A 23,964-nucleotide genomic window follows, 5' to 3' on the forward strand; every position below is an offset into this window, starting at 1 on the left:
GGTAAACAATGGTTGCTTGGGAAAGGAAAGAGTTGGTTGAAAACGTTATACTGTGTCGCCCTCTGGTGGCCTCACCGTGAACTACAATGGTCCCAATGGAAGAAAATGGCGGATTAGAGGTACAGTATTTCGTTGCAATGAAACCAGGAGCAATGACAGTAAACAAACCTTGCAATACATTTAGTCATTTTAAAATAGAGTAACAAGGCTACACACCACACATTAAAATGTACAACCCTGAGAAAGTGTCCACTTGTATGAAAACAGAACATGTTAAATTATTGTGGAAAAACAGGAGCAGAGTCTTTGTTGAGCCTCTTTATTGTGCCACAAATAACAGCCAGTAGTTCTGAAAGAGGCCTTTGCGTGTTTTTTGTTGTTGCCAAAATTGACATTTTTAAAAGAAGAACAAGAAAAGAAAAACAAGCTAATTTGGCATGAGCGGTCAGAAACCAAAAAAGTTGAGATGGTGGCAGCAGGGCCAAGTTAGTGGATTAGAGAAGCTTGGGGGCTTAAAGTCATGGAAATGATGGCAAAAGGTTGGTTGGAAATATGAAAGTTGGAATTACATTTTTTTATTTGAGGGGTGGTGATTACAAATGTGTGACCGAGTGAAACAAGGGGAACGCACACCAGTTCTGCTTAATATAACATTTATTTGGAACCGATTAATAGAAAGAGCAGGGGCAAGGCCACTCGCATCACTGTCGTTAGAAAAGGCCGAAAGAAAAAATGAAATAAAGTGAAAGCAGCTCATTGCAACAATGAATAATGAATGTCTCCAAGGGAAAGAAAAAAGGCGGGGATATTAAGTCCAATGAAGACTGCGAGTTAGACGGGCCCCATAAAAATGATACTGAGAGCAATGCTCAACTTAATTCTGCTTCCTAACTCTTGACCTCCATTTTTCTTTTTTTGCTTGCCGACAACTCTTCCTTATTGAGATCCTCCGCGCGTCCCCACACGAACCGTCCAACACATGCAAAACCATAGCGGGGTGCTTGTTCATCTCAAAGAGAAGAGACACAAGCAAAAAAAAACATGGCAAATATTTAGGAACATGGTCATGGAACATAGTCAACATTTGTGGTCTTTCAAAAAAAGATCAGCTGTGTCCAGGCTGTCCTCAGAAGGCATGGTGCACACATGTCAGACATTAGGACACCTTTAACGCAAATATCGACGTGACTGTTTGTGTGACTATTATTACAGACTTGTTCTTGAGCATTAAAAAAATAAACACGACCAGGATGACCCTTTTGCTTAAAAAAATGAGTGGGGGGAAGCATATGCAGTGGAATAGGGTGGGGCATGAAAACAGAAAAAAGTTCACCTAAGGATGCTATGCATTAAGTTGTAGTCCTAGGAATAATTGTTTCCTTTTCTTCGTTTTTATTACTACAAGTTCCAAGTAAGTCTTCAAAGTCAAAAGAAATCAAGAAAGTCTTCATTTAGTTTTCCTCTTGTCCTTGGTTAATTGTTCACCCCGTTTTAGAATTTCCTAAAGAGATGTGGATGCATTGATGCAAATGGGGGGGGGGTGGCCGGGCAGTCGGGAGAGGGAGGTGCGGGCCTTTGCAGTCTTTTGACAAAAGCACTGACTGTTACTTGATTCGTCCTTGGCGGTCCTACCAGGAAGAGAAGAAAATACAAAATATTATATAAAACAAAACAACACTCGCACATTTACGGACATCGTACACTAAAACTAAACTCATCTTCAGAAAAAATACTCCTAAAGTTACACAAAAACTTTTGTTTAACCAAAGCTCAACTCCACAAGTAAGTTACATTTTTGTTTCAATTCGGAAGCCAACACAGAGGCAACTAAAGAAGGTGTAAAGATAACCATAGACCCAGAAAACAACCATATTATCTAACAAGCTTCAGTCCTGGACGCTCAGTACAAAACAGACGTAACAGTGGAAACAGTTTAAGTCGACTCCACTCAGACTGAGCGACTAATAGAAGCAGTTGTTGACATAACTGAAACAAGCCAACTTGCCACTTCCGCAGAGGACAAAGAGACTACTAGTAAAGGAGCAATAATGAAGGACTTTAGAATCTACTCCAGTTTGCAGACATTTTCTCTCCATCTGTGCATATTTTCACATTGGGCTGGGTAATAAGGCTGAAAAATGTATCACACCATAATTGTTTTATATCAGTCGATATAGATATTTATTCACGTTTTTTATGACCTATTGAAAATGAGGACCAAGAGAAAAATATATTCAACTTAAACACTGTATAATCACTTGCCATACAGCAATAGATGATATCGGTCTATTACCTGACCGCTTCTATGTTAGCTACCTCTTTGTTTATAATGTATGTTTTCTTAAGGATCTACTCTATGTTATGCTGCAGCTGTTACATATACTGTAATATTCCATCCATCCATTTTCTACCGCTTGTCCCGTTCGGGGTCGCGGGGGTGCTGGAGCCTATCTCAGCTGCATTCGGGCGGTAGGCGGGGAACACCCTGGACAAGTCGCCACCTCAACACAGGACCAACAGATATTGTACATGGTAATTATTATATTGTATATATTATATAAAAATATCAGTATATCATCCATCCATCCATTTTCTACCGCTTGTCCCTTTTGGGGTCGCAGGGGGTGCTGGAGCCTATTTCAGCTGCATTCGGGCGGTAGGCGGGGTACACCCTGGACAAGTCGCCACCACATCGCAGGGCCAACACAGATAGACAGACAGACAACATTCACACTCACATTCCCACACTAGGGCCAATTTAGTGTTGCCAATCAACCTATCCCCCAGGTGCATGTCTTCGGAGGTGGGAGGAAGCCGGAGTACCCGGACGGAACCCACGCAGTCACGGGGAGAACATGCAAACTCCACCCATAAAGATCCCGAGCCCGGTATTGAACTCAGGACTACTCAGGACCTTCGTATTGTGAGGCACATGCACTAACCCCCGTGCCAGTATATCATATATTGTATATATAATATGTAAATATTACATACATGTTATATTTTATATTGCTACTATGGTACATTTTTAGTCTACATTATACCCGCATTATACTTTCCATCCTTAAACTTTCCATCATTTGTAACTGAGCTACTGTGTGAAACAATTTCCCTTGTGGATCATTAAAGTTTGTCTAAGTCTAAGTTTTAAATCTATTTTTATCTAAAATGTAACCTTCCTCTGATTATTATCCCCTAGGCGATCAAGGAATAAAATAAAATAAATGTCAACACAACCCTGGAAAATACTCAAAGAATGAAAACCCAAATTAAAAAAATGAATGCTTAATAAAGTTTAAGAAAATGGTGCAAAGTGTGAAAATGTAAACAGAGAAACTTAAGAACTATTTTCTGCAGGTTTACTACCAGGAAGTTAGGGAATCTAATGGCTCAGCAGTGCGGTCTGGGTGAGCGTGGATAAGGTCTTCGCTGACTGCGGTACGTTTTATAATATCCAAAAAACTGCTAGACTGCCGAGGTGACTTGTCTTGTTTCATCGACAATTTCTTCACGCTCTGCAGCACTCATTTTTAGTTTTTCTTCAACGAGATGGCACAACCAAACTTGAGAGTAGGGCTGGACAACTGAATTTTGATCACGATTTCAGTTTTTCCACGATCATAAAAATATTTGAAACTGGAAAAACAATTAAATGCATATTTCCTGAACTTGTAACGATGACACAGATGAGGAGCGAATGAGTGAAAAGAAAAAACACGTCTACGAGAAGTTTGGGATCTCGCCATGGTTGCTAATTTTTATTGACACGGCGCTAGTATGTCCAATAAATAATCTCCAAACGCAGCAAAAAAAATAAGTAAGGCATATGATTTCTGAGTAGACGTAACCGCGGGTGGAATCACAGAATTGGCCAATAAAACGGAATCCGCCGCGAAACGCAGAATTTAACAGAAATTGACAAATTCACACAATTATATGCTTTGACGGTAAAAATCGACGGTATAGCTCGGTTGGTAGAGTGACCGTGCCAGCAACTTGAGGGTTCCAGGTTCGATCCCCGCTTCCGCCATCCTAGTCACTGCCGTTGTGTCCTTGGGCAAGACACTTTACCCACCTGCTCCCAGTGCCACCCACACTGGTTTAAATGTAACTTAGATATTGGGTTTCACTATGTAAAAGGGCTTTGAGTCACTAGAGAAAAGCGCTATATAAAAATAATTCACTTCACTTCACACTTAAAATACTGGTCAATGATGTAATTGACCAATAAATGTGAGGATTTTTGCATTTAATTAACAAAAATGGTATTAAATTGTATATATATATAATTAGGGTTGGGTATCGAGTATCGATTGGAACCGGGACTAACTTTCCGATTCTCCCGGTATCGTTCAAAAGTTTAAATTTCGATTCCTATTTTCAATACCCAGTCCGCCGACCGGGGGGGAAAAAAAAAAAAAAAAAAAAAAAAAAGTCCGCCGAACCGGAAGAAGAAGCCGCTGAGCACCAACGAAGAAGCGCCCACCCCCGGAAGTGTTAGCATAGCCGAGCGAGTCAGTCAAGCTCAAGCATGGATAGCGGGCGTCGGCAGTCGAAAGTGTGGCTTTACTTTACAAAAAAATAAAGAAATAACCGCAAAATAACAGAGCTCCATGTCCATCAAGAAACGAGTGGAGAGAGAGCTGCAGATGTACGAGGACGTTCCACCGATACTTATGTCTGACGACCCTGCTGCATGGTGGTGGTCCGGTGGAACCAACAAAAGACTTATCCTTTGCTGTCAGATCGCGCTTTCTCCTATTTATGCGTTCAAGCTTCTTCCACACCCAGCGAACGTGTATATTCCACAGCAGGAGACACTATCTGTCCAGAACGCTCACGCATCCTGCCTGAGAAGGCGGATATGGTCATTTTCCTAAACAAGAACTGTCTCTGATTTTATACTGTACCTGCCGCTAATCTGGACTGGGTTTTGCAAGTTGTTTCTTATTGTTTATTTGCTTTTCTGCACCAGGTTAGCCCATCAGTGGGAGCACGGTAACATTTTTAAGTACCTGCAGCATCATGCACTTGTGTGTGTAAATGTGTTTTCATGAGGTTTCCTGCAGCATCATGCACTTGTGTGTAAATGTGTTTTCATGAGGTTTTCAAAAATAAAGCTCTCTTGAGGAAAGCGTACCCCTGGGAAAATGTATTCATAATTTATAATATTTATATTCAAGTTCATAGATTTGATATTTATATTCTAGTTGAAAACAGCCCTGTGAGGAATTTATGGTAAAGTTCATAAAAAGTTAATAGAATTAAAATTGATGGAGAATGTCTTTCATTCAGAAAGACTGTAGGTTAGCTAGCTCATTTAAAATATCCTAAACTTTTTTTTGACTCTGCCTCTTAAAAGAATCGGAATCGAGGATCGTCAGGAATCGGAACAAAGAACCGGAATCGGTATCGGAATCGTTCGAATTCAAACGATACCCAACCCTATATATATATAATACAAAAAGCACACACTCTACGGTGGTATAATGAAAATGAAATAAGTTTATTTCGGTCATATAATCAACCATTAACCATTTTGTGTGACAGTACAGTACAAATTATACATATATAACAATCATACACATTTACACACAAAAAGAAAAGAAAAAGCATGACCGAAAAAGGAATAGGCTGAAGCCAAGGCTTATATTTGCCTATCCTATACCTTCACTGAAAATAAGATTACCTGGAACATCAACATTAAAAAGAAAAAGAAAAATCAATGGGATGAAAGTAATCGTTGCTATATTTTATAATTTTCAATTATTTCACCTTTCAATGTTTTCTTAAACCTTAACAAAGAAGTACATGCCTTCAACTCATCACTGAGCTTGTTCCACCATTTAACTCCTAAAACTAAAATACATTTGTATTTTGTATTCGTTCTTGCTTTAGATATTTCAAAAACCAATATCCCCCGTAAATTATAGTTTTCTCCTCTTAATTGAAATAACCTAAGAATACAAGCAGGAAGGCTGTTGTTCTTTACTCGAAACATAATTTCCATTGTTTTTAAAAACACAATATCTGAAAATTTTAACACATTAGAACTTATAAATAATGGATTGGTATGTTCATAGTAGCACGCTTTGTGTATTATTCTAATGACCCTTTTTTGAAGTTTAATTATTGGGTCTATGTTTGTTTTATAAACATTTCCCCAAACTTCAACACAATATGTTAAATATGGAAAAATAAAAGAATAATATAACATATGCAAACATGTCTTATTCAGCATGTGTTTTACTTTATAAAGAATAGCAATGGATTTGGATATTTTTCCCTGTATATATTCAATATGCGGTTTCCAACATAATTTATGATCAATTATTATTCCCAAGAATTTAGTTTCATATATTCTATCAATTTCCACTTGATTTAATTTAAATTTTGCTTCACAGTTTGTCCTTGCACCACTAAACACCATAAACTTAATAATAGGTATCAAAGGTAAAAATAAAAATAAATAAAAATGGAAAAACTGAAGTGGCTGGGGAGAGGGAAGTCTGGGCTTCCCTGCTTAAGCTGCTGCCCCCGCGACCCAACCTCGGATAAGCGGAAGAAGATGGATGGATGGATGGAAACTGATTTTCATTTTTCATTGTGCCATTTAAGTTTATTTTGTAAGACATGCACCTAGGGATAGTGTGTGTGTGAATGTTGTCTGTCTATCTGTGTTGGCCCTGCGATGAGGTGGCAACTTGTCCAGGGTGTACCCCGCCTTCCGCCCGAATGCAGCTGAGATAGGCTCCAGCACCCCCCACGAACCCCGAAAGTGACAAGCAGTAGAAAATGCATGGATGGATGGACTATTATTTTTTTTAACTTGTTTATTCGTTACTTATTTTTTAAAAGTTGAGTTTTGGCTGTACAATAAATACTCATGTTTTCAAATTAATGAATAATCGTGTTATTAATCGTGAATTCAATATACATCAAAACAATTGAGATTGTTTTTGATAGTTGATACTGTAACCTGATTGGCTGTTAGCGTGTCACTCCCACTGATCAGTGATCACTTCCTGTGTTGCTCAGTTACGAGAGGGTGTTTTAATGTGTTTAAATGACACTTGTGTTTTTTATGATCATCAATGACATACAAAAAAAACCCAAATTGCTATTTTGGTAAACTGCTTGAACCATTTACTATTACCAACTACTAGGTGTGTAACCGGTACACAAAAATTTCGGTTCAGTACGTACCTCGGTTTAGAGGTCACGGTTCGGTTCATTTTCGGTACAGTAAGAAAACAACAAAATATAAATTTTGGGATTATATATTTACCAAATTTGCAAAATCTTCCACCAAAAATATTTTTCTCAGTGGAATATTTGATGTGAAGTAATCGGAACCTTGGATAGGTCAATAATTCATAATACCATTGATTTTGATTCAATATTATGTTTTGAGCAATGACAGTTTGAAAGAAAAAAAAAACAGCTTTATTAGTCAACATTGCAACTTTTTCTAAATTACATTTAACCTGTAAGCTTTTTTATTTCACTTTTGTTATGTTTTTGTTTATTTTAATAGTATTTTTAGAATGTGCCGGGGGCCTTTAAAACATTAGTTGTGGGCCGCAAGTGGCCTCCGGGGCACACTTTTGACACACCTGCTATAGATAATAAAAAATTAAATCTGATAAATCTATGAATAAAAAGCAGAGCCTGGCGACACATGCGTGTTTATCCTAACTCTCTCGCTCTCTCTGTCTCTGCCCCTCCCTCACGAATGCTGCTGCGCAATTTGTTTTGTTTTTAACCCCTTCTTAACCCTGAACGTACATTGAAAATACAAGCAACTCTAACTCAAAATGCCGGATATTTGAGGCATTTAAGAAACTCTGCCCTGACAGCTCCGCAAACGAGGACGTGTCGGGTGAAAAGAGGATGTATGGTCCGTCTATTGTAGCCCGTTAGCTGCTAGCATGCCGTGTGTTGTGCCTCGGCGTGCATTGTTTACACAATGTGCGTTACGCTACTTAATATGTTCGTGTGGAAACTCGTTCGGTACACCTCCGAACCGGAACCCCCGCACCAAAACGGTTCCATTCAAATTAGGGCTGGGTAATATATAGCGGGTTTGTCTCTGTGTGATATAGAAAATTACTATATCGTGATATTCGAGTATACGTTCTCACGCAGTTGCTTTAAGCTGCGGGGCATTAAACTGCATGCGTTTCTCACTCTTTCCTGTCTCTCCTTCTCACAGAGACTTAAAACAAGCGCACCTTCTTACATACGTCACATACTGTCACGTGAGCAACATCACACGCTCCCGCGGAGCAGACAGGTAGCGACATGGTAAAAGTTAGCTGTGATGCTAACAGCTAACGGTGTGGTTTGAGTGGTAATACGAGAGAAAGAAGGTGCGAATCTGGTAACAGTATCTTCATACAACATGTGGAGACACTTCACTAAAATAATAATCACCTCCTTTACAGCAAATAAACTGCATTTTAGTATAATTTTAAAGTATAAGGAAATTGCTAAACAAGGAGCAAGCAGTGGCAGGCATGCTAGGCTAGCTAGCAGTTAAGCCCCCTTTATAAAACAGAATAAATAAGTAAACAGAAATTAAATTATTAATTAAATTAAAAAGTATATGAATCAGAATATCCGAATATGGTCAATACTCAGTGATTATATCAATATTTTTATTTTCTTAGATTTTCTTTTTCCGTTTTTGTTCACAAATTCAAGACTGAGGGCAAAAAGCAAAGGATTTAAATGAGACTAAAGAAGGTTTGTAGTTTTTGATTTACTTTAGTTATTGTGTATTATTGACTTTGTTTTCATCAAACAATTGTATGTCATTAAAGAGTATAAGGCACTAGTTTAAATATTGTGTTGGAATTTCTAAACTGTAATTAGGTCTGCAAGATTTTGAGAAAAAACGTAAAAGCAATTTCTCTCTCCAAAATTGCGATTTGATATGTGACTTTTATATTTTATACATATAAATGCATAAAACTGCAAAAATAACGAGTGAAGGAAAACATGTTACTTTTTCCAAGGTGCAAGTGGTGTTTGTTATTAGCGTACTGGCTGCACTCCACTGCAGCGCACACAAACTTGCTGTTTCCTTAAAAAACTTTTGATTGGCCAGGAGGCAAAGGACACAAGTCTCAACAATTCTGATTGGCGAACATGCCTGTCACTAAAATGCCGGGGAAGGCGGAGGGAAAAAAAAAATGCCTCTTGCGGTTTGGTTAAAGCACTAATTAAAAGCTTAATGTCGATTAATTGTGCAGCCCTACAGTCAAAAGTACTCAGCATAGATACATTAAAAAAAAAAAAACAGTTAGTACATGTCATTTTATTGGCCGATCTCACTCATGGACAGTTGGTATGAATCAAGAGTCTAAATAAACGGTAGGTTTTTATTTTATCATGTACTTTTAAAATATTGATTCACTTCAGCTTCTATATTTTTACTTTGTGCTTGTTGGTGTAAAGATAACCCCTCCCCAAACCAACCAGCTTGTTCTTCGCCTGTGAATGTAGTACAGAGTTGCGTAATGGTCCTCCACGGCGATAGGTAATAAGTCATTTGTCAAAGAACTTGTTTCCAATCGCATTATCTAGGTGTGTTAATCTGTTTATAACAAAATCTAACAGGAAGAGATTAAGGTGTTTCTTAGGGTTGTGGAAAGTTTATTGTGAGCAAAATTATTTCAGAAACCAGACTTATTGCAAAAGCCACAACAAATACAAACGACAACAATAACATGAAGCCGGAACACAACTTTAAGCTACAAAAGACGCAACCGACAAATTGAAGTGACAGCGGAGCATGTTACGGCGGAAAAAATTACTTCTGGAACACACCATGAAGAGACAACAAATTGTACCCAAGGAAAACTAATTTAATCAGAAACAAATACATGAGATGGATGAAGGAGGCTATGGAAATTAGGAAGTGAGGGGCCAACACCATCAACAGGGATGAGGGGGCATACATGCTTCCGCACACCTGGGACGCTGTCCATCGTGACACCAGGGCGGAGAACAGAATACAGGGTCGGGGAACTTTATTTAGCAGGTAAATTCTGTTTTAATGTTGGTTACTGTACTTTTATTGAAAAGTGCTTGAATATTGAAAATGTGAGCAGAAAAGGTTTCCACTTGTTAATTCAACCTAAAGTGTTGGTTGCACTTTATTCAAATAAGATGTGAATGCATTGGCCAATAATTGTTGTTTTGCTTGCTTGTTTGTATCCACAAACTCAAACTGTGGTACGCAGGCTCTATCTAGTGGTACGTCAAAGAATAAATGAAATTGTAAGTGGCCCACGCATTATTTTTGTATATATATTTTGTAAATCGAGTTACAGAGTTTTGAAGTGTACAACGGAGCTGATTGTTATTTTGTATTCATGTTACTGGGTGGGCCCACATCGTCGAGTTAAAGGAAGAAGATAAATAGTCGCACAAAAGTTTGACACGCTAGTTTCACCACAGTAGCGAAGACGCACAGCCAGCTTTTTGGTTGGACAGCAGATAAGTCAAGTGTTATGTGTATGAATAAATGTTAAAGCAGAAGTACTATAAGGCCAATACTTGCACCGTCTAGTAGGTAGAGAGAGGTATGTGGCTTAAAAATGATTAGTGGTGTGTCATTTATTCCACGTTAGAGAGTTACATGAGTGTGCGTGATGTTGAGGTCATTCCAAGTTCTTGGAATATGTGATTTTAAAGAAATGTGATAAATATAATAAATTAAAGTGGGAGTTCATTTTAAATGTGTGTATAAAACGTCAACATTTAAATATCATTGCGTGAAGTTTTAAGTGATTGTGGCATTATGTCAAGAGATGATAGTAATGTATTTGTGTTTTTGTTTCAGTTTCACGAGAAATAAAAGTCGTACCAGTCAAACTCAACGCTGTGCTTATTTAAAAGCCAAGGGCTGCTATATATTGTAATGACGTGACTCGAGACATTATCAAAGGTTGGTCAGCCTTCACTGAAAGTCGTTACAAACTGACTACTGTAGGCCGCAGTCAACACCAAAATAAAAAATTAGGACATTAACTGTCATTTCTATCACCCAACATGCGTTGTAAACAAACGTTTTCCACATTCTCCGCTTACATCCGCCCTTTCCCAGCCTTCATGCCAATCAACACGTAGAACACATGTAAAGATAAACATTGGCAGAGAAAGCTGCATGTAACACACCTGTTAAACATTTAATAAAACTACATGTGGAGCATAACATAGAACCCAGTCCGTTATAAATACTATTTAAAAATTACTAACATGTTTTATTTCTATATTCATACTGTTTGAGTTCAAACTGCGTATTGTTACAGTGGCCAAAAATTAAACATACGAGTTAAATAAAACCTATGCCTTGTTTTTAATGAATACTTGGGTCTACTACGCTACTGTATTGTAATGTCGGTCATTATGGTGGTACTGGGCGGGTCAAGTGCTTTTTGAGGTGGCACTTGGTGAAACTTTTTTGACAACCACTGCATTATCCGATTATATCCAATTCCCTTACAAGAAATAACAGGAATATAAAAAACTTCACCTGGAGTGTTCAGTATGCAGTAATTATTTCACAGTCACATTGGGGTTTTTTTAACTAAAAAGTTACTGAATCGATTTCAACTCACTGAATCATTTTGGATCGTATCCTTCTTAAACAATAATAGTGCCTGGATGGCTACCATCAATTCTGAATCATGTTGTTAAAACGAATTGTTACAACCCTATTAATCACAAAATTGTCCGGACTATCAGTGGCTGCTTTTTACACTTGCATGTCAGCTAAGATTGCTAAAGTGTGAAGCAATACTGCCTTTATCAAACCCCCTCCCCTCGTTTGTCACATGTGAAAGGACAACTGGTTTCATCTATTTTGTTTTATAATAGTGACTCACTTTCACTAAAGTCAATGTTATGTTACTTAAATATTGCCTAATCCTCAGCAGTTCGGCTGCATTAAGATGTGTACTTTAAACTTAATACACAAGAGGATGATGTTTATTACCTGCAGCCTGTAATGACTCCTGTTGTTGGGGTTGCTGGGATATGGCTCGCTGCCTTGGACCTCCACCTGCCACAAACAAACAGAGTGAAAACTAAGGACTTCAACACCCCTTCACACTTTAAAAAAACAGCACAGGGCTTACTTAGTACAAGTTGCAGAAGATTTAGTTGTGCAAGCTAACTTGAAATACAAAAGTGGTGGCTGATCGTCACGACATCTTAATACATAAACATACGTAAGTTATATACATAAAGATGTAAAATAGTGCTAAGCAAGCCATATTTACAGTCATCTGTTGTCAGGTGTTTAAATGTTAAACAGCATATGATGAGACAAATTCCACCCCACTTTAAGTTTCGGAAATGTTTCAAGTGTAATTGGCAATTTCTCATTGGCTTATTTGGGGGGAAAAACTGAATTTGAACACAGAAATGAGCTCCAACACAAGAGCTTTATCAAGTATTCTGCTTCCACAAAAGACAATGCTGGCTTTTGAGGTATGCATTCATGTATATTTTATAATCCCTGATAAATTGGGGAAATGTGTTAACAATTCTATCAGATGTGTGAAATTGATAGACTGCAATCTTAGGCTGCAACCAGCAAAGGCACTGTTAATTCAACTAGAATGCTGTGACAGAAGGTGCTATTGGAAGATACAGCCATGCTATGACAACGCTTCTGGGCAGCATTATGATGAACAATATTTACCAAAAAAATCAACACATCAGTCATTTACTATCACGGATGTAAGGAAAGGCAGCAATAACTGCGGTAAAACTCCTTTTAAATTTGATAGAAAAACTGATTGATAACTGCACTTTGATGAACTCATGGACTGACTGGGGCCAGCTCGCTAGCTTAAATGCTAACATGAAAACAAACATTAACAGCTTTACCCATTAAGAAAAATACCACAATCTAAACTTGTATAAACACATTACTGTCTGAGCAACTAAGATTAAAGTACCAATGATTGTCACACACACACTAGGTGTGGTGAAATCTGTCCTCTGCATTTGACCCATCCCCTTGTTCACCCCCTGGGAGGTGAGGGGAGCAGTGAGCAGCAGTGGCTGCGCCCGGGAATCATTTTTGGTGATTTAACCCACAATTCCAACCCTTGATGCTGAGTGCCAAGCAGGGAGGTAATGGGTCCCATTTTTATAGTCTTTGGTATGACTCGGCCGAGGTTTGAACTCACGACCTACCTATCTCAGGGTGGACACTCTAACCACTAGGCCACTGAGTAAGATATTTAATTGTGCGCAGCGCAATGAACCTACAAGCTGTGCTTTCAAGAGTGACTTCACTCTGAGAAAAAAAGTTTTTTATGGTGCGTTCAAGGGCCGCTATACAGAGTAGGAGGCCACAACGCCCATCAAAAATAATAGATTTGTTATGCACTTTCCATTTAAATGATTCTTAAAAGTGCTCCAGTACAAATCAATAATTAAAACAATAAAAGCGTACCCATTAAAACCGATGAAATACTAAGATTAAAACACTATCAGTAAAGCATGAACACAAAACATAGAAAATAGTGGGGTTTCTAACAGTGTGTCTGTCTATTTTGCCATTTTTAAATAAAAATAAAATGGTCAAAAGATTGCAGAACTTTAGTTTAAACACATTCAACAATACCACAACTCTGATATGAAATGTTCACATCGTTATATTCCTATATACTTACTATACATGAAAATATATGAAGAAAATATTGTGTTGAATTGCATTAAATCATACTTAAAATGTTAAGTTTAAGTGCATCAATTCATATCGCAGTTTGGTCTAGGAGCGTAACAATTACCGATATGATAAACCACGATAAAATTCCAGGCGATTAGTATCACTGTTACAAATTACACTAGGATTCCGACCGATAGGATGTTAATAGTTTCCCGTTTAGATGAAGAATGTCTCATAATCCTCGCGAAGAAAAGAGGATGGACCCAAACGTCTGTGTTTTTCTCGGCATTTCCGGAACACGATTGGCTGTCAAAGTGTACCAACTTGTCGGATTATGTCCTCATCCTACTACTATCAAGGTGAGAGGCATTATTTATGTTCTGGAATAAACTTTCATGAGCACAGAGGGGAGAGTTCAAAACAGTTCAAAAACTCACGACGAAACGGTTTGTTTCCTGGAGAAGCAGCAAGCGCTCTAATCGCTAGCTAGCTTAAATGCTAACATGAATACAAGACACATTCTCTCTTAAACTTGGTTAAAATATTATAGTGTGCTTAAGTACTCTTAGCTCATTCATTAATTTTTGGTCACAAACTTGATATGAGATCTTCATATTAAATTTCTTACTTTAGTCTAAGACTATCTGCAGTAAATATAATAAGGCACAGCTAACATTGACCAAAAATCTTTAAGGGGAACTGCATTTTTATTTATTTTGAGGGGGGGTTCCTGTCGTTCACAATCATTAAGACAAGTTGAAGGATGTATTTTTTTTAATGCATTTCTAACTCGTAAATAAAAGTCTGCTTACAATGGAGCCATAACACCCAATATGTACCCATCCAAAAACAGCATACAATACTTTATTTACATTTTGTGACTTGCATATTAACCAAGTATTAGTGATATGTTGATGTTATTGTAAGCGCTAACAAAGACCAGCTATTTATAGCAGCGCCGTGACCACTAGCTAGTGTGGCTATGTTGACATCAGCGGCTGGTGAGCGGCTTCCTCCCCTCTGTGCACATGAAAGTTTATTCTAGATCATAAATAATGCCTCTCACCTTGATAATAGAAGGATAAGGACACAATCCGACAAATTGGTACACTTTGACAGCCAATCGAGTTCCGGAAATGGCGAGGAAAACAAAGACATTTGGGTCCATCCTTTTTTTCTTCGCGAGGATTATGAGACATTCTTCATCTAAACGGGAAACTGTCAACATCCTATCAGTTGGAATCCTAGTGACAGCAGACATTGTACAGTAAGTGATGTTTTATCATGTTTGTTGGCTCTCATAAAGTCTGCAGTAAGTAAGTAATAATCAGTGATGTTGAAAAAGGAGAAGATGATGCGTTTTTGAAATTAATGTGCCGCATAAATACACATTTCATGTTATTATAATTGTGCCTGTTACTACATTACATATATACTTACAGCATGTGTATTTTTTAAGGACTTTATAGGCAGAATAGAGCGACTCCCATGGGCTTCATTGTAAGCGGACATTTGCTCGCATTTATTTATTATTTGGAATGCTTAAAAAAAACAAGTGTTCATGTCTTACATAGGAATTATGAATGATAGGCAAAAAAAAAAAAAAGTTCAGTTCCCCTTTAAGCATACTCCATTGGTTTGTGCTTTTATATCCTAGCATCACTGAAAAGAAACCTAACGTACTTCATTTGTTTCTGCATAACTTCAGTGAGACCAGCACATATACATATATGTTCATAACCAACATTTGAGAATACACCAGTAAAAAAAAAAAAAAAAAAATACTTCAGAATGCTCTCGTACACTATTTTGTGAGCAGAAAAACAGCAACTTGATTTGTGTTAATGCCAAATTTTGGGGGGAAATTCCATCATCAACTTGAGTTGCAGCCATTCCTTCTTTTCATTCACACCGTGTTACCATTTCAAGTAAAGCTAATACACAAGAGTCATAACATTACAGGTGGAAAACATGCCGGGAGGGAAGCGACGGAAATACTGATTCAAACTGGTAATGCTTTCAAAAATAGCAGAAACACAGGTACTCGGCGTGTTTGTCTGGGACTGAACGACTTGGTCAAACATGTATGCACATATATCAAAGAAAATGGTGGAAATATAAAACTACTCAAAATTATAGCTCGCTTGTGATGGCTTGGACTCTTCCAATAAAGTAGTTTGTTAAGGTTTACACCATGTTGGGACAGTTACAACTAAATTTGTATACAGGGTTGGTTGGTATAACAATATAGTACAGTGATTCTCAAACTGTGGTATGTGTATCACTATGTGGGCTCCATCTAGTGGTACGCCAAAAAAATCCTTGATTAAAGTAGTGTTTTATTTTCCTATATTCAAACAGTGTTACTGTTCAAACTGTGTGTAATGTTACAGTGGCCAAACATTAAATATGCATGGTAAATAAAACCTCTGCCTTGTTTTTTAATGAATACTTAGGCCTACTACACTACTGTATTTTAAGGTCATTATTGGTACGTGGAGAGTCAAGTCTTTTTTTGAGGTGGTACTTTGTGAAAAACGTTTGAGAACCACTTATATAATATAATAAGTAAAGTAATGATGACAATGCATGTGTGCCTTTAGTGCACTGGGGTTTCTCTTATCTAATAGAAGTGATAGAAAATAAGCAACTAATGAAAAGCACATGTAAGTTGTAGTACACCAATCACTTATTTCCCCTCTCAGATGAAGATCTGATCCAACATTACCTTTTTCACACACTCCTCCTCCTCCTGCCGCTTCTCGTAGTGAGAAAAGTCGTCAAAGATGGAGGTGGTGTGTTTATATCCGGCGATGATCTTAAGCACCTGCCGGGCCTTGTCCAGCGGCACCTCCTGCGTGTCCCGAGAGTTGGTCACTGGCTTGTTTTCGTTGTTCTCCAGTCGGATGTGTCTAAGCTGACTGTTGGGAACGTCTTTTACAAAGATCCAGCGCACGTCAAAGCGCCCCTTCCACTTGTCCTGCGACCACACGCCAGCAGACGTGTTGTAGTCCACGGGCGAGCGCATCTCCGCCACGCCACAGAAGTGTCCACTTCCGTTGACGCTGAACAGGAGGTAGAGCGGCCCCTTGGCGCCCAGCGAGCGGTAGGCACCGTCCAGCCTCTTGTTTCCGTGCTCCGTGCTGCACCAAATGTTGTACTTAATGGAGCGGTGGATGTCGTCCTCTGAGTAGCTCTTAATGATGAAAACCCGCCCTTGTTTGGGGTTCCAGTCAAAGTCTTTTGGGTTGTAGTTGTTGACCATCCGCAACTTCTCTAAGACTGGGTGAGGCTCAGAGGGGACCCCAGGAACCATTCCCGCCCCTGAAGAGGTGGGAGGCGACTGGCCTGTACCACCCCCGCCGGCATCGCCAAATCCATTTGCTCGGTTCCGTGGGGGCACCCAGCGAGTGGGCTGAGCAGCCTGCTGCTGCTGACTTGGAAGAGGTGGGGGCCCCTGGGAAAGAGGCTGTTGGGATATTTGAGCCATACCAGGCTGCCCGGTAGGTGGGAGCTGATGCTGCCCCATCTGGGAAACAGGGGCTACCAGCTGTCCATTGCTGAGGGGCATCTGTGGGTTCCCTGCCGCTGTAGATCCAGGCTGGGGGGAAGCCTGATTGGGTGGCTGTCCATTGCTGGGAATTTGGGGCACCTGCTGAGGCGTAACAGCTTTGGGGACGGTACCCTTGTTGTCCCAAGTGCCAATGTCCATGTTGTGTTTAATGGGCGGAGGCGGCAAATTGGCCCCAGCCATGCCACCCTTGGTTTTCAGCTTGGGTTGAGGCTTTGCTGGCTTGCTGGCAATATCCGCCCAGGAGGCAGGCTTGGCAGGGGCGATCGAGACAGGTGGCATGCTTGGGGGTCCTACAGATGACACAGGGCCGAGAGGACCCCCTCCAGGTATGCCAGAACCAACCACTTTAGGAGTCATGTCCCCGTTACCACCAGGAGCAGTACCCCCAATTTTTAAACCGGCCATGCCCTGGTCCAGGCTGTTCATGCCAGGCGCCTTGTTTAGGGGTTCATTGCCTGCAGAGGCAAAAGGGGACTGTCCATCAATCATGGCCCCACCGAGCGTGCTGGGAGCGTAGGCGTAGCTGCTGCTGTAGCCAGAGCTCTGCGGCGTCGCCGACTGTCCCTGAGAGCTGCTATTCCCCCACGCAGAGAAGTCGATGCCACTGGGGAAGAAGTTGAAGCCATGCTGGCCCAGGAAAGGATTGCTCCCCAAGGGGCCCGGCTGGCCGAACATGGCATCCGGGAGGTAGTGGGGCTCCCCGTTGCTTAGCTGTCCATAGGAGGCCAGGTAAGGCATAGGAGGGTCGCCGCCTGTGGACCATGCTGCCTCGTTTAGGGAGTAGGAAAATCCTATGGAGGGGCTGTAGTAGCTGGGCATGTAGGAGTCCGACATGGCCGTATAGGCATTGCTCTGGAGGCAGAAACAATTTGTTTTGATCAGACATGCTCCCAGTTTTCTTGTACGGAGCATTAAGAAGTCTTGACCAAAAAAAAATAATAATAATTGTGCTTACCTGTCTGGCCTGAGTATTCAAATAAGGCTCGAACTCATCGTCATTCAAGGAATCCTTTTGGGTCACAGCTCCGTTTTGCACTGCAAGGGCAGAAATTCAACAAAGTATCAGTTAGTCTAACCACATTAATAGCAGAACATAGAACACAAATATCACACATAGTTATGTATTTTTTGTATATTCAAGTGAGGGCATATTTCAGGACTTTTCAACTGGCAGTCCATGGGCCAAATTTAGGAGTGAATCATTTTTGGCAGCCGATTATAAAAACACACCAGCACACTCCTGTCATAGAGGATCTTTAACTAGGGTTTTTGCTGTAAAAAAGTAGGGCACTATGATAATGTAGAATATTTTTGTAGGACCTTAAAAACAGCCCTCCTGTCATTTAGAGCAGTGGTCCCCAACCACCGGTCCAAGGACCGGTACCGGTCCGTGATGCATTTGCTACCGATCCGCAGAGAAACATTAAATCATTTGTAAACGACTGCATTTTCTGACTTTCGCTTGTCCCACTAGACACACCAATTAGCTCGTTTATAGATGTACAATAAGACTCCTTATAGGAAGATGCCATTTGTTATAACTGTGACATGATACAATGCACATTAATGAACATATAAAATATAAATGTGACAGATTGTAGCCAAAGGCTGATTTCCATCTGCAGTCCCCAGCAGGTTGATGGTAACCTGTTGTGAATCACATTGCAAAGAAACAAGCCCAGGGCACCCACTAATTCAGCGTTATAGTGAGTTGTATTTTTCATGCATTTATTTATGCTATATTTATCTGGCACAAGTGGAAAGCCGGTCCCTGAAAATAATGCCTACATTAAACCGGTCCGTGGTGCAAAAAAGGTTGGGGACCACTGAATGAGGATCTTTAACTAGGGTTTTTGCTGTAAAAACAAAAAAAGCAGGGCACTGGTAATGTAGAGCATATTTGACCAGCATGTTTTGCAGGACCTTAAAAACAGCACTCCTGTCATTTAGAACGGTGGTCCCCAACCTTTTTTGCACCACGGACCGGTTTAATGTAGGCATTATTTTCAGGGACCGGCGTTCCACTTGTACCAGATAAATACAGCAAAAATAAGTGCATGAAAAATACAAGTCACTATAACTCTGAATTAGTGGGAGCTTGTTCCTTTGCAATGAGATGCAGATGGTAATCAGCCTATAGCTACAATCTGTCACATTTATATTTGATATGTTCATGAATGTGCATTGTATCATATTACAAAGTTATAACAAATATAACAACTTCCTATGAGGAGTTTCATCTATAAACCAGCTTATTGGTGTGTTTAGTGGGACAGGCCACAGTTAAGTAGGAGAAAATGCAGTCCTTTATAAATCATTTCATGTTTCTCTGCGGCCCGGTAGCAAATGCTTCACGGACCGGTAACGGTCCCCGGACCGGTAACGGTGGTTGGGGACCACTGATTTAGAAGGATCTTTGGATGTCATTTTAGCAACAGTTCCTAAACATATTTAGACTACATGAGCCATTTGAGGTAAAAATATAACAAATGTATTATCAAAGCCTGAAAATGCACCCCCAGAATAACTGTAGTGTATGCTGAGCATGAAATTATGTCATATACAGAAGGCAGTGTTGTGCTATATTAGATTCCTTCTTTCTCGTTACTGTCATTATTGACAGGCAGCAAGGATCGTAAACATGAGAGAAATCTGCGCAATAGGTAAGTTTTGTTTATTGTTGGTGACAGTAAGTGCCATGTAGAACAGTGTTTTTCAACCTTTTTTGAGCCAAGGCTCATTTTTTGCGTCAAAAAAATCCGGAGGCACGAAACTGAGTTGACGGTAAAAAGTCGTTGTCGCAATTGTTGGATATAATTTTAAACCATAACCAACCATGCATCACTATAGCTCTTGTCTCAGAGTAGGTTTACTGTCACGACCTGTCACATCACGCCGTGACTTCTTGAGTTCTTTTTTTGCTGTTTCCCCATCTGTAGTCTTTTAGTTATTGTCTTCCGCTCCTATTTTGGTGGCTTTTTGTCTTTTTTTTGGTATTTTCCTGTAGCAGTTTCATGTCTTCCTTTGAGCGATATTTCCCGTATTTACTTTGTTTTACGAATCAAGAACATTTAAATCGTTTTTATCCTTCTCTGTGGGGACATTGTTGATCGCCACGTCATGTCCAAATGTACATTGTGGACGCCGTCTTTGCTCCTCAGTAAGTCTTTGCTGTCGTCCAGCATTCCGTTTTTGTTTACTTTGTAGCCAGTAGCCTTCTCTTAGGGGCACTCACCTTTTGTTTATTTTTGGTTTTAGCATTAGACACCTTTTTACCAGCACGCTGCCTCCCGCTGTTTCCGACATCTACAAAGCAATTAACTACCGGCTGCCACCTACTGATGTGGAAGAGTATTACACGGTCACTCTGCCGAGCTCTAGACAGCACCGACACTCAACAACAACACACAATTTGCAGACTATTACCGTTTTGCAAAAAATATTTTTAACCCAAATAGGTGAAATTAGATAATCTCCCACAGCGCACCAGACTGTATCTCACGACACACTAGTGTGCCGCAGCACAAACACGGTCCTAATGGATAGAGAAGGCCATCCCACCTGAGAGTACAAGTCACAGTGGTGTGTCATGGCTGTAGAGTTTGTGAAGAACCTCAAAGAAGCATGGTAAACATAGTCCACAATCTGTCTCCTAATGCAGTGTTTTTCAACCTTTTTTGAGCCAAGGCACATTTTTTGCGTTGAAAAAAGTCCAGCGGCACACCACCAGCAGAAATCATTAAAAAAACGAAACTCAGTTGACAGTAAAAAGTCGCAATTGTTGGATTTGACTTTAAATCATAACCAACCATGCATTAATATAGCTCTTGTCTCAAAGTAGGTTTACTGTCAAGACCTGTCACATCACGCCCTGACTTATTTGGAGTTTTTTTTGCTGTTTTCCCATGTGTAGTGTTTTAGTTCTTGTCTTGCGCTCCTATTTTGGTGGCTTTGTCTCTTTTTTTGGTATTTTCCTGTAGCAGTTTCATGTCTTGCTTTGAGCGATATTTCCCACATCTACTTTGTTTTAGCAATTATTATCCTTCTTTGTAGGGACATTGTTGATCGTCACGTCATGTTCGGATGTACATTGTGGACGCCGTCTTTGCTCCTCAGTAAGTCTTTGCTGTCGTCCAGCGTTCCGTTTTTGTTTACTTTGTAGCCAGTAGCCTTTTCTTACCTTTTGTTCAAGCATTAGACACCTTTTTACCTCCATGCTGCCTCCCGCTGTTTCCGACATCTACAAAGCAATTAGCTACCGGCTGCCACCTACTGATGTGGAAGAGTATTACACGGTTACTCTGCCGAGCTCTAGACAGCACCGACACTCAACAACAACACACAATTTGCAGACTATAATTACAGTCTTGCAAAAAATATTTTTAACCCAAATAGGTGAAATTAGATAATCTCCCACAGCACACCAGACTGTATCTCACGGCACACTTGTGTGGCGCAGCACACACACACTGTCAGAGAAGGCCATCCCACCCGAGAGTACAAGTCACAGTGGTGTGTCATGGCTCTACAGTTTGTGATGAACCTCAAAAAAGCATGGTAAACACAGTCCACCATCTGTCTCCTAATGCAGTGTTTTTCAACCTTTTTTGAGCCAAGGCACATTTTTTGCGTTGAAAAAAATCCAGAGGCTCACCACCAGCAGAAATCATTAAAAAAAAGAAACTCAGTTGACGGTAAAAAGTCGTCGTCGCAATTGTTGGATATGACTTTAAATCATAACCAACCATCCATCAATATAGCTCTTGTCTCGAAGTAGGTTTACTGTCATGACCTGTCACATCACACCGTGACTTCTATTGAGGTTTTTTTTGCGGTTTTCCCATGTGTAGTGTTTTAGTTCTTGTCTTGCGCTCCTGTTTTGGAGGTTTTTTGTCTTTTTTTTGGTATTTTCCTGTAGCAGTTTCATGTCTTCCTTTGAGCGCTGTTTCCCACATCTACTTTGTTTTAGCAATCAAGAACATTTCAATCGTTTTTATCCTTCTTTGTGGAGACATTGTTGATCGCCATGTCATGCTCGGATGTACATTTGCTCCTCAGTAAGTCTTTGCTGTCGTCCAGCATTCCGTTTTTGTTTACTTTGTAGCCAGTAGCCTTTTCTTAGGGGCACTCACCTTTTGTTTATTTTTGGTTTAAGCATTAGACACCTTTTTACCTGTACGCTGCCCCCCACTGTTTCCGACATCTACAAAGCAATTAGCTACCGGCTGCCACCTACTGATGTGGAAGAGTATTACACGGTTACTCTGCCGAGCTCTAGACAGCACCGACACTCAACAACACATGATTCCTAGACTATAATTACCGGTTTGCAAAAAATCTTTTTAACCCAAATAGGTGAAATTAGATAATCTCTAGTGTGCCGCGGCACAGTGGTTGAAAAACGGTGATGTAGAAGACGTGTCATTTGGGGTTAACCTAGCAACCAAGCTAGCAGGCTAGCGGCGTGTGAGCGCCAATGCTGCTTTCAACATGACGAACTTTGCTAACGTTTAGCCCAGTCTTTGGCACCTGTAGCTTTAATGCTACATGTATTATTCTACATTTTTACCACATGCTGGTGTGTGGCGGGGAAAGTGCAATAAAAGAGCAATACGTGACGTATGTTGGCTAAAGGGAAATGATTCATATATCTTTGTAGCCAACTTCTGCTAGCCGTGGGAACCTCCGCTTCACGCCAAAGCGTGTCACCAGTAGGTTAATAAAATAGCACCATGCGTGTTTTTTTTTGTGTCCTTTAACAAATAATTTTGAATAACATTAGAAGCTGCTAAGTGTTTGTGCAGTCATTTAAGCAGGTGTTCTCGCACAGGCGCAGCGCACGTTGTACAGCTCAAGTGTGCCTCTCTTACCTTTATTTCCTTGGCCTTTCGGTCTCTGGATTGGGTCCAGGTGATTCATGAAGGTTTGATTTATGAGAAGAAAGGAAGGGGAAAAAATAGATGAAGATATAGTAGCTGTTGGAGCAATCAGTTCCCGTTAGCAGGTGGTGAGGGCCTACTCGCACTACTTAGCCACAGCCGCTGCCTCTCTCTCTTTTTTTTTTTGCGCTAAGCTAACCCTCGCTAGCCGCCGCCGCCGTGCGATGCTCTCTGGCAAAATATGGCCTCTCGGTAAATGTTCACAAAATACCTCCCGTTACCTGTTCGAGAAGGCTGCTGGCGGACATGTCTTTTTCCCCGGCGGACTGCGCAACGCTATTTACAGCTAAGTGAAAGGCGGTAGGGTGGTGAATCGGTGTAGCGAGTGGAGTATTTCCAGCCGAGCGCCCCTATCTCCCTACACAGCCTGCTTGTCTACACAATGGCGGGCTGGACTTTGCTTGACAGACTTCTCAACATGGCTGGGCGGCCTCGTCAGTCCTCCATCACATTTTATTCAAAACGTGCCAGCGCCTCCTAGCGTTGCGGAGGATTTAGGAAAGGAGTAGGCATGTGGCCTCCTGAGATCCAGCGATGCATATTCTGTCTATGTGGTTTATTGCAAATAACAAAACGTATTCTCGAAAGATTATTATTGTGTGAATGCTCCAAAGCAACATTAACCTATTTTTAATCTATGTTTTTTATATTCCTTCAATGTATGTGTGTGTGTATATATATATATATATATATATATATATATATATATATATATATATATATATATATATATATATATATATATATATATATAT

At 40.1% G+C, this 23,964-nt stretch overlaps 1 protein-coding gene across 1 annotated transcript; it reads right to left on the minus strand.

Annotated features, from left to right (window-relative positions):
* Positions 1 to 303: 303 nt before the first annotated feature.
* On the minus strand, positions 304 to 23,670 carry ythdf2 (YTH N6-methyladenosine RNA binding protein F2). The gene is made up of 6 exons (XM_062041462.1): positions 23,431 to 23,670; positions 23,141 to 23,165; positions 18,226 to 18,305; positions 16,425 to 18,122; positions 12,008 to 12,073; positions 304 to 1,628 (listed from the first exon to the last, which is right to left on the minus strand). The coding sequence occupies exons 1-6, from the start codon at positions 23,455 to 23,457 to the stop codon at positions 1,605 to 1,607; spliced, it is 1,920 nt and encodes a 639-aa protein (XP_061897446.1). The 5' UTR covers positions 23,458 to 23,670; the 3' UTR covers positions 304 to 1,604.
* Between the last annotated feature and the right edge of the window lie 294 nt (positions 23,671 to 23,964).

The sequence above is a fragment of the Entelurus aequoreus genome, linkage group LG03, assembly GCF_033978785.1.
Source record: "Entelurus aequoreus isolate RoL-2023_Sb linkage group LG03, RoL_Eaeq_v1.1, whole genome shotgun sequence".
NCBI classification, from domain to species: Eukaryota; Metazoa; Chordata; class Actinopteri; order Syngnathiformes; family Syngnathidae; genus Entelurus; species Entelurus aequoreus.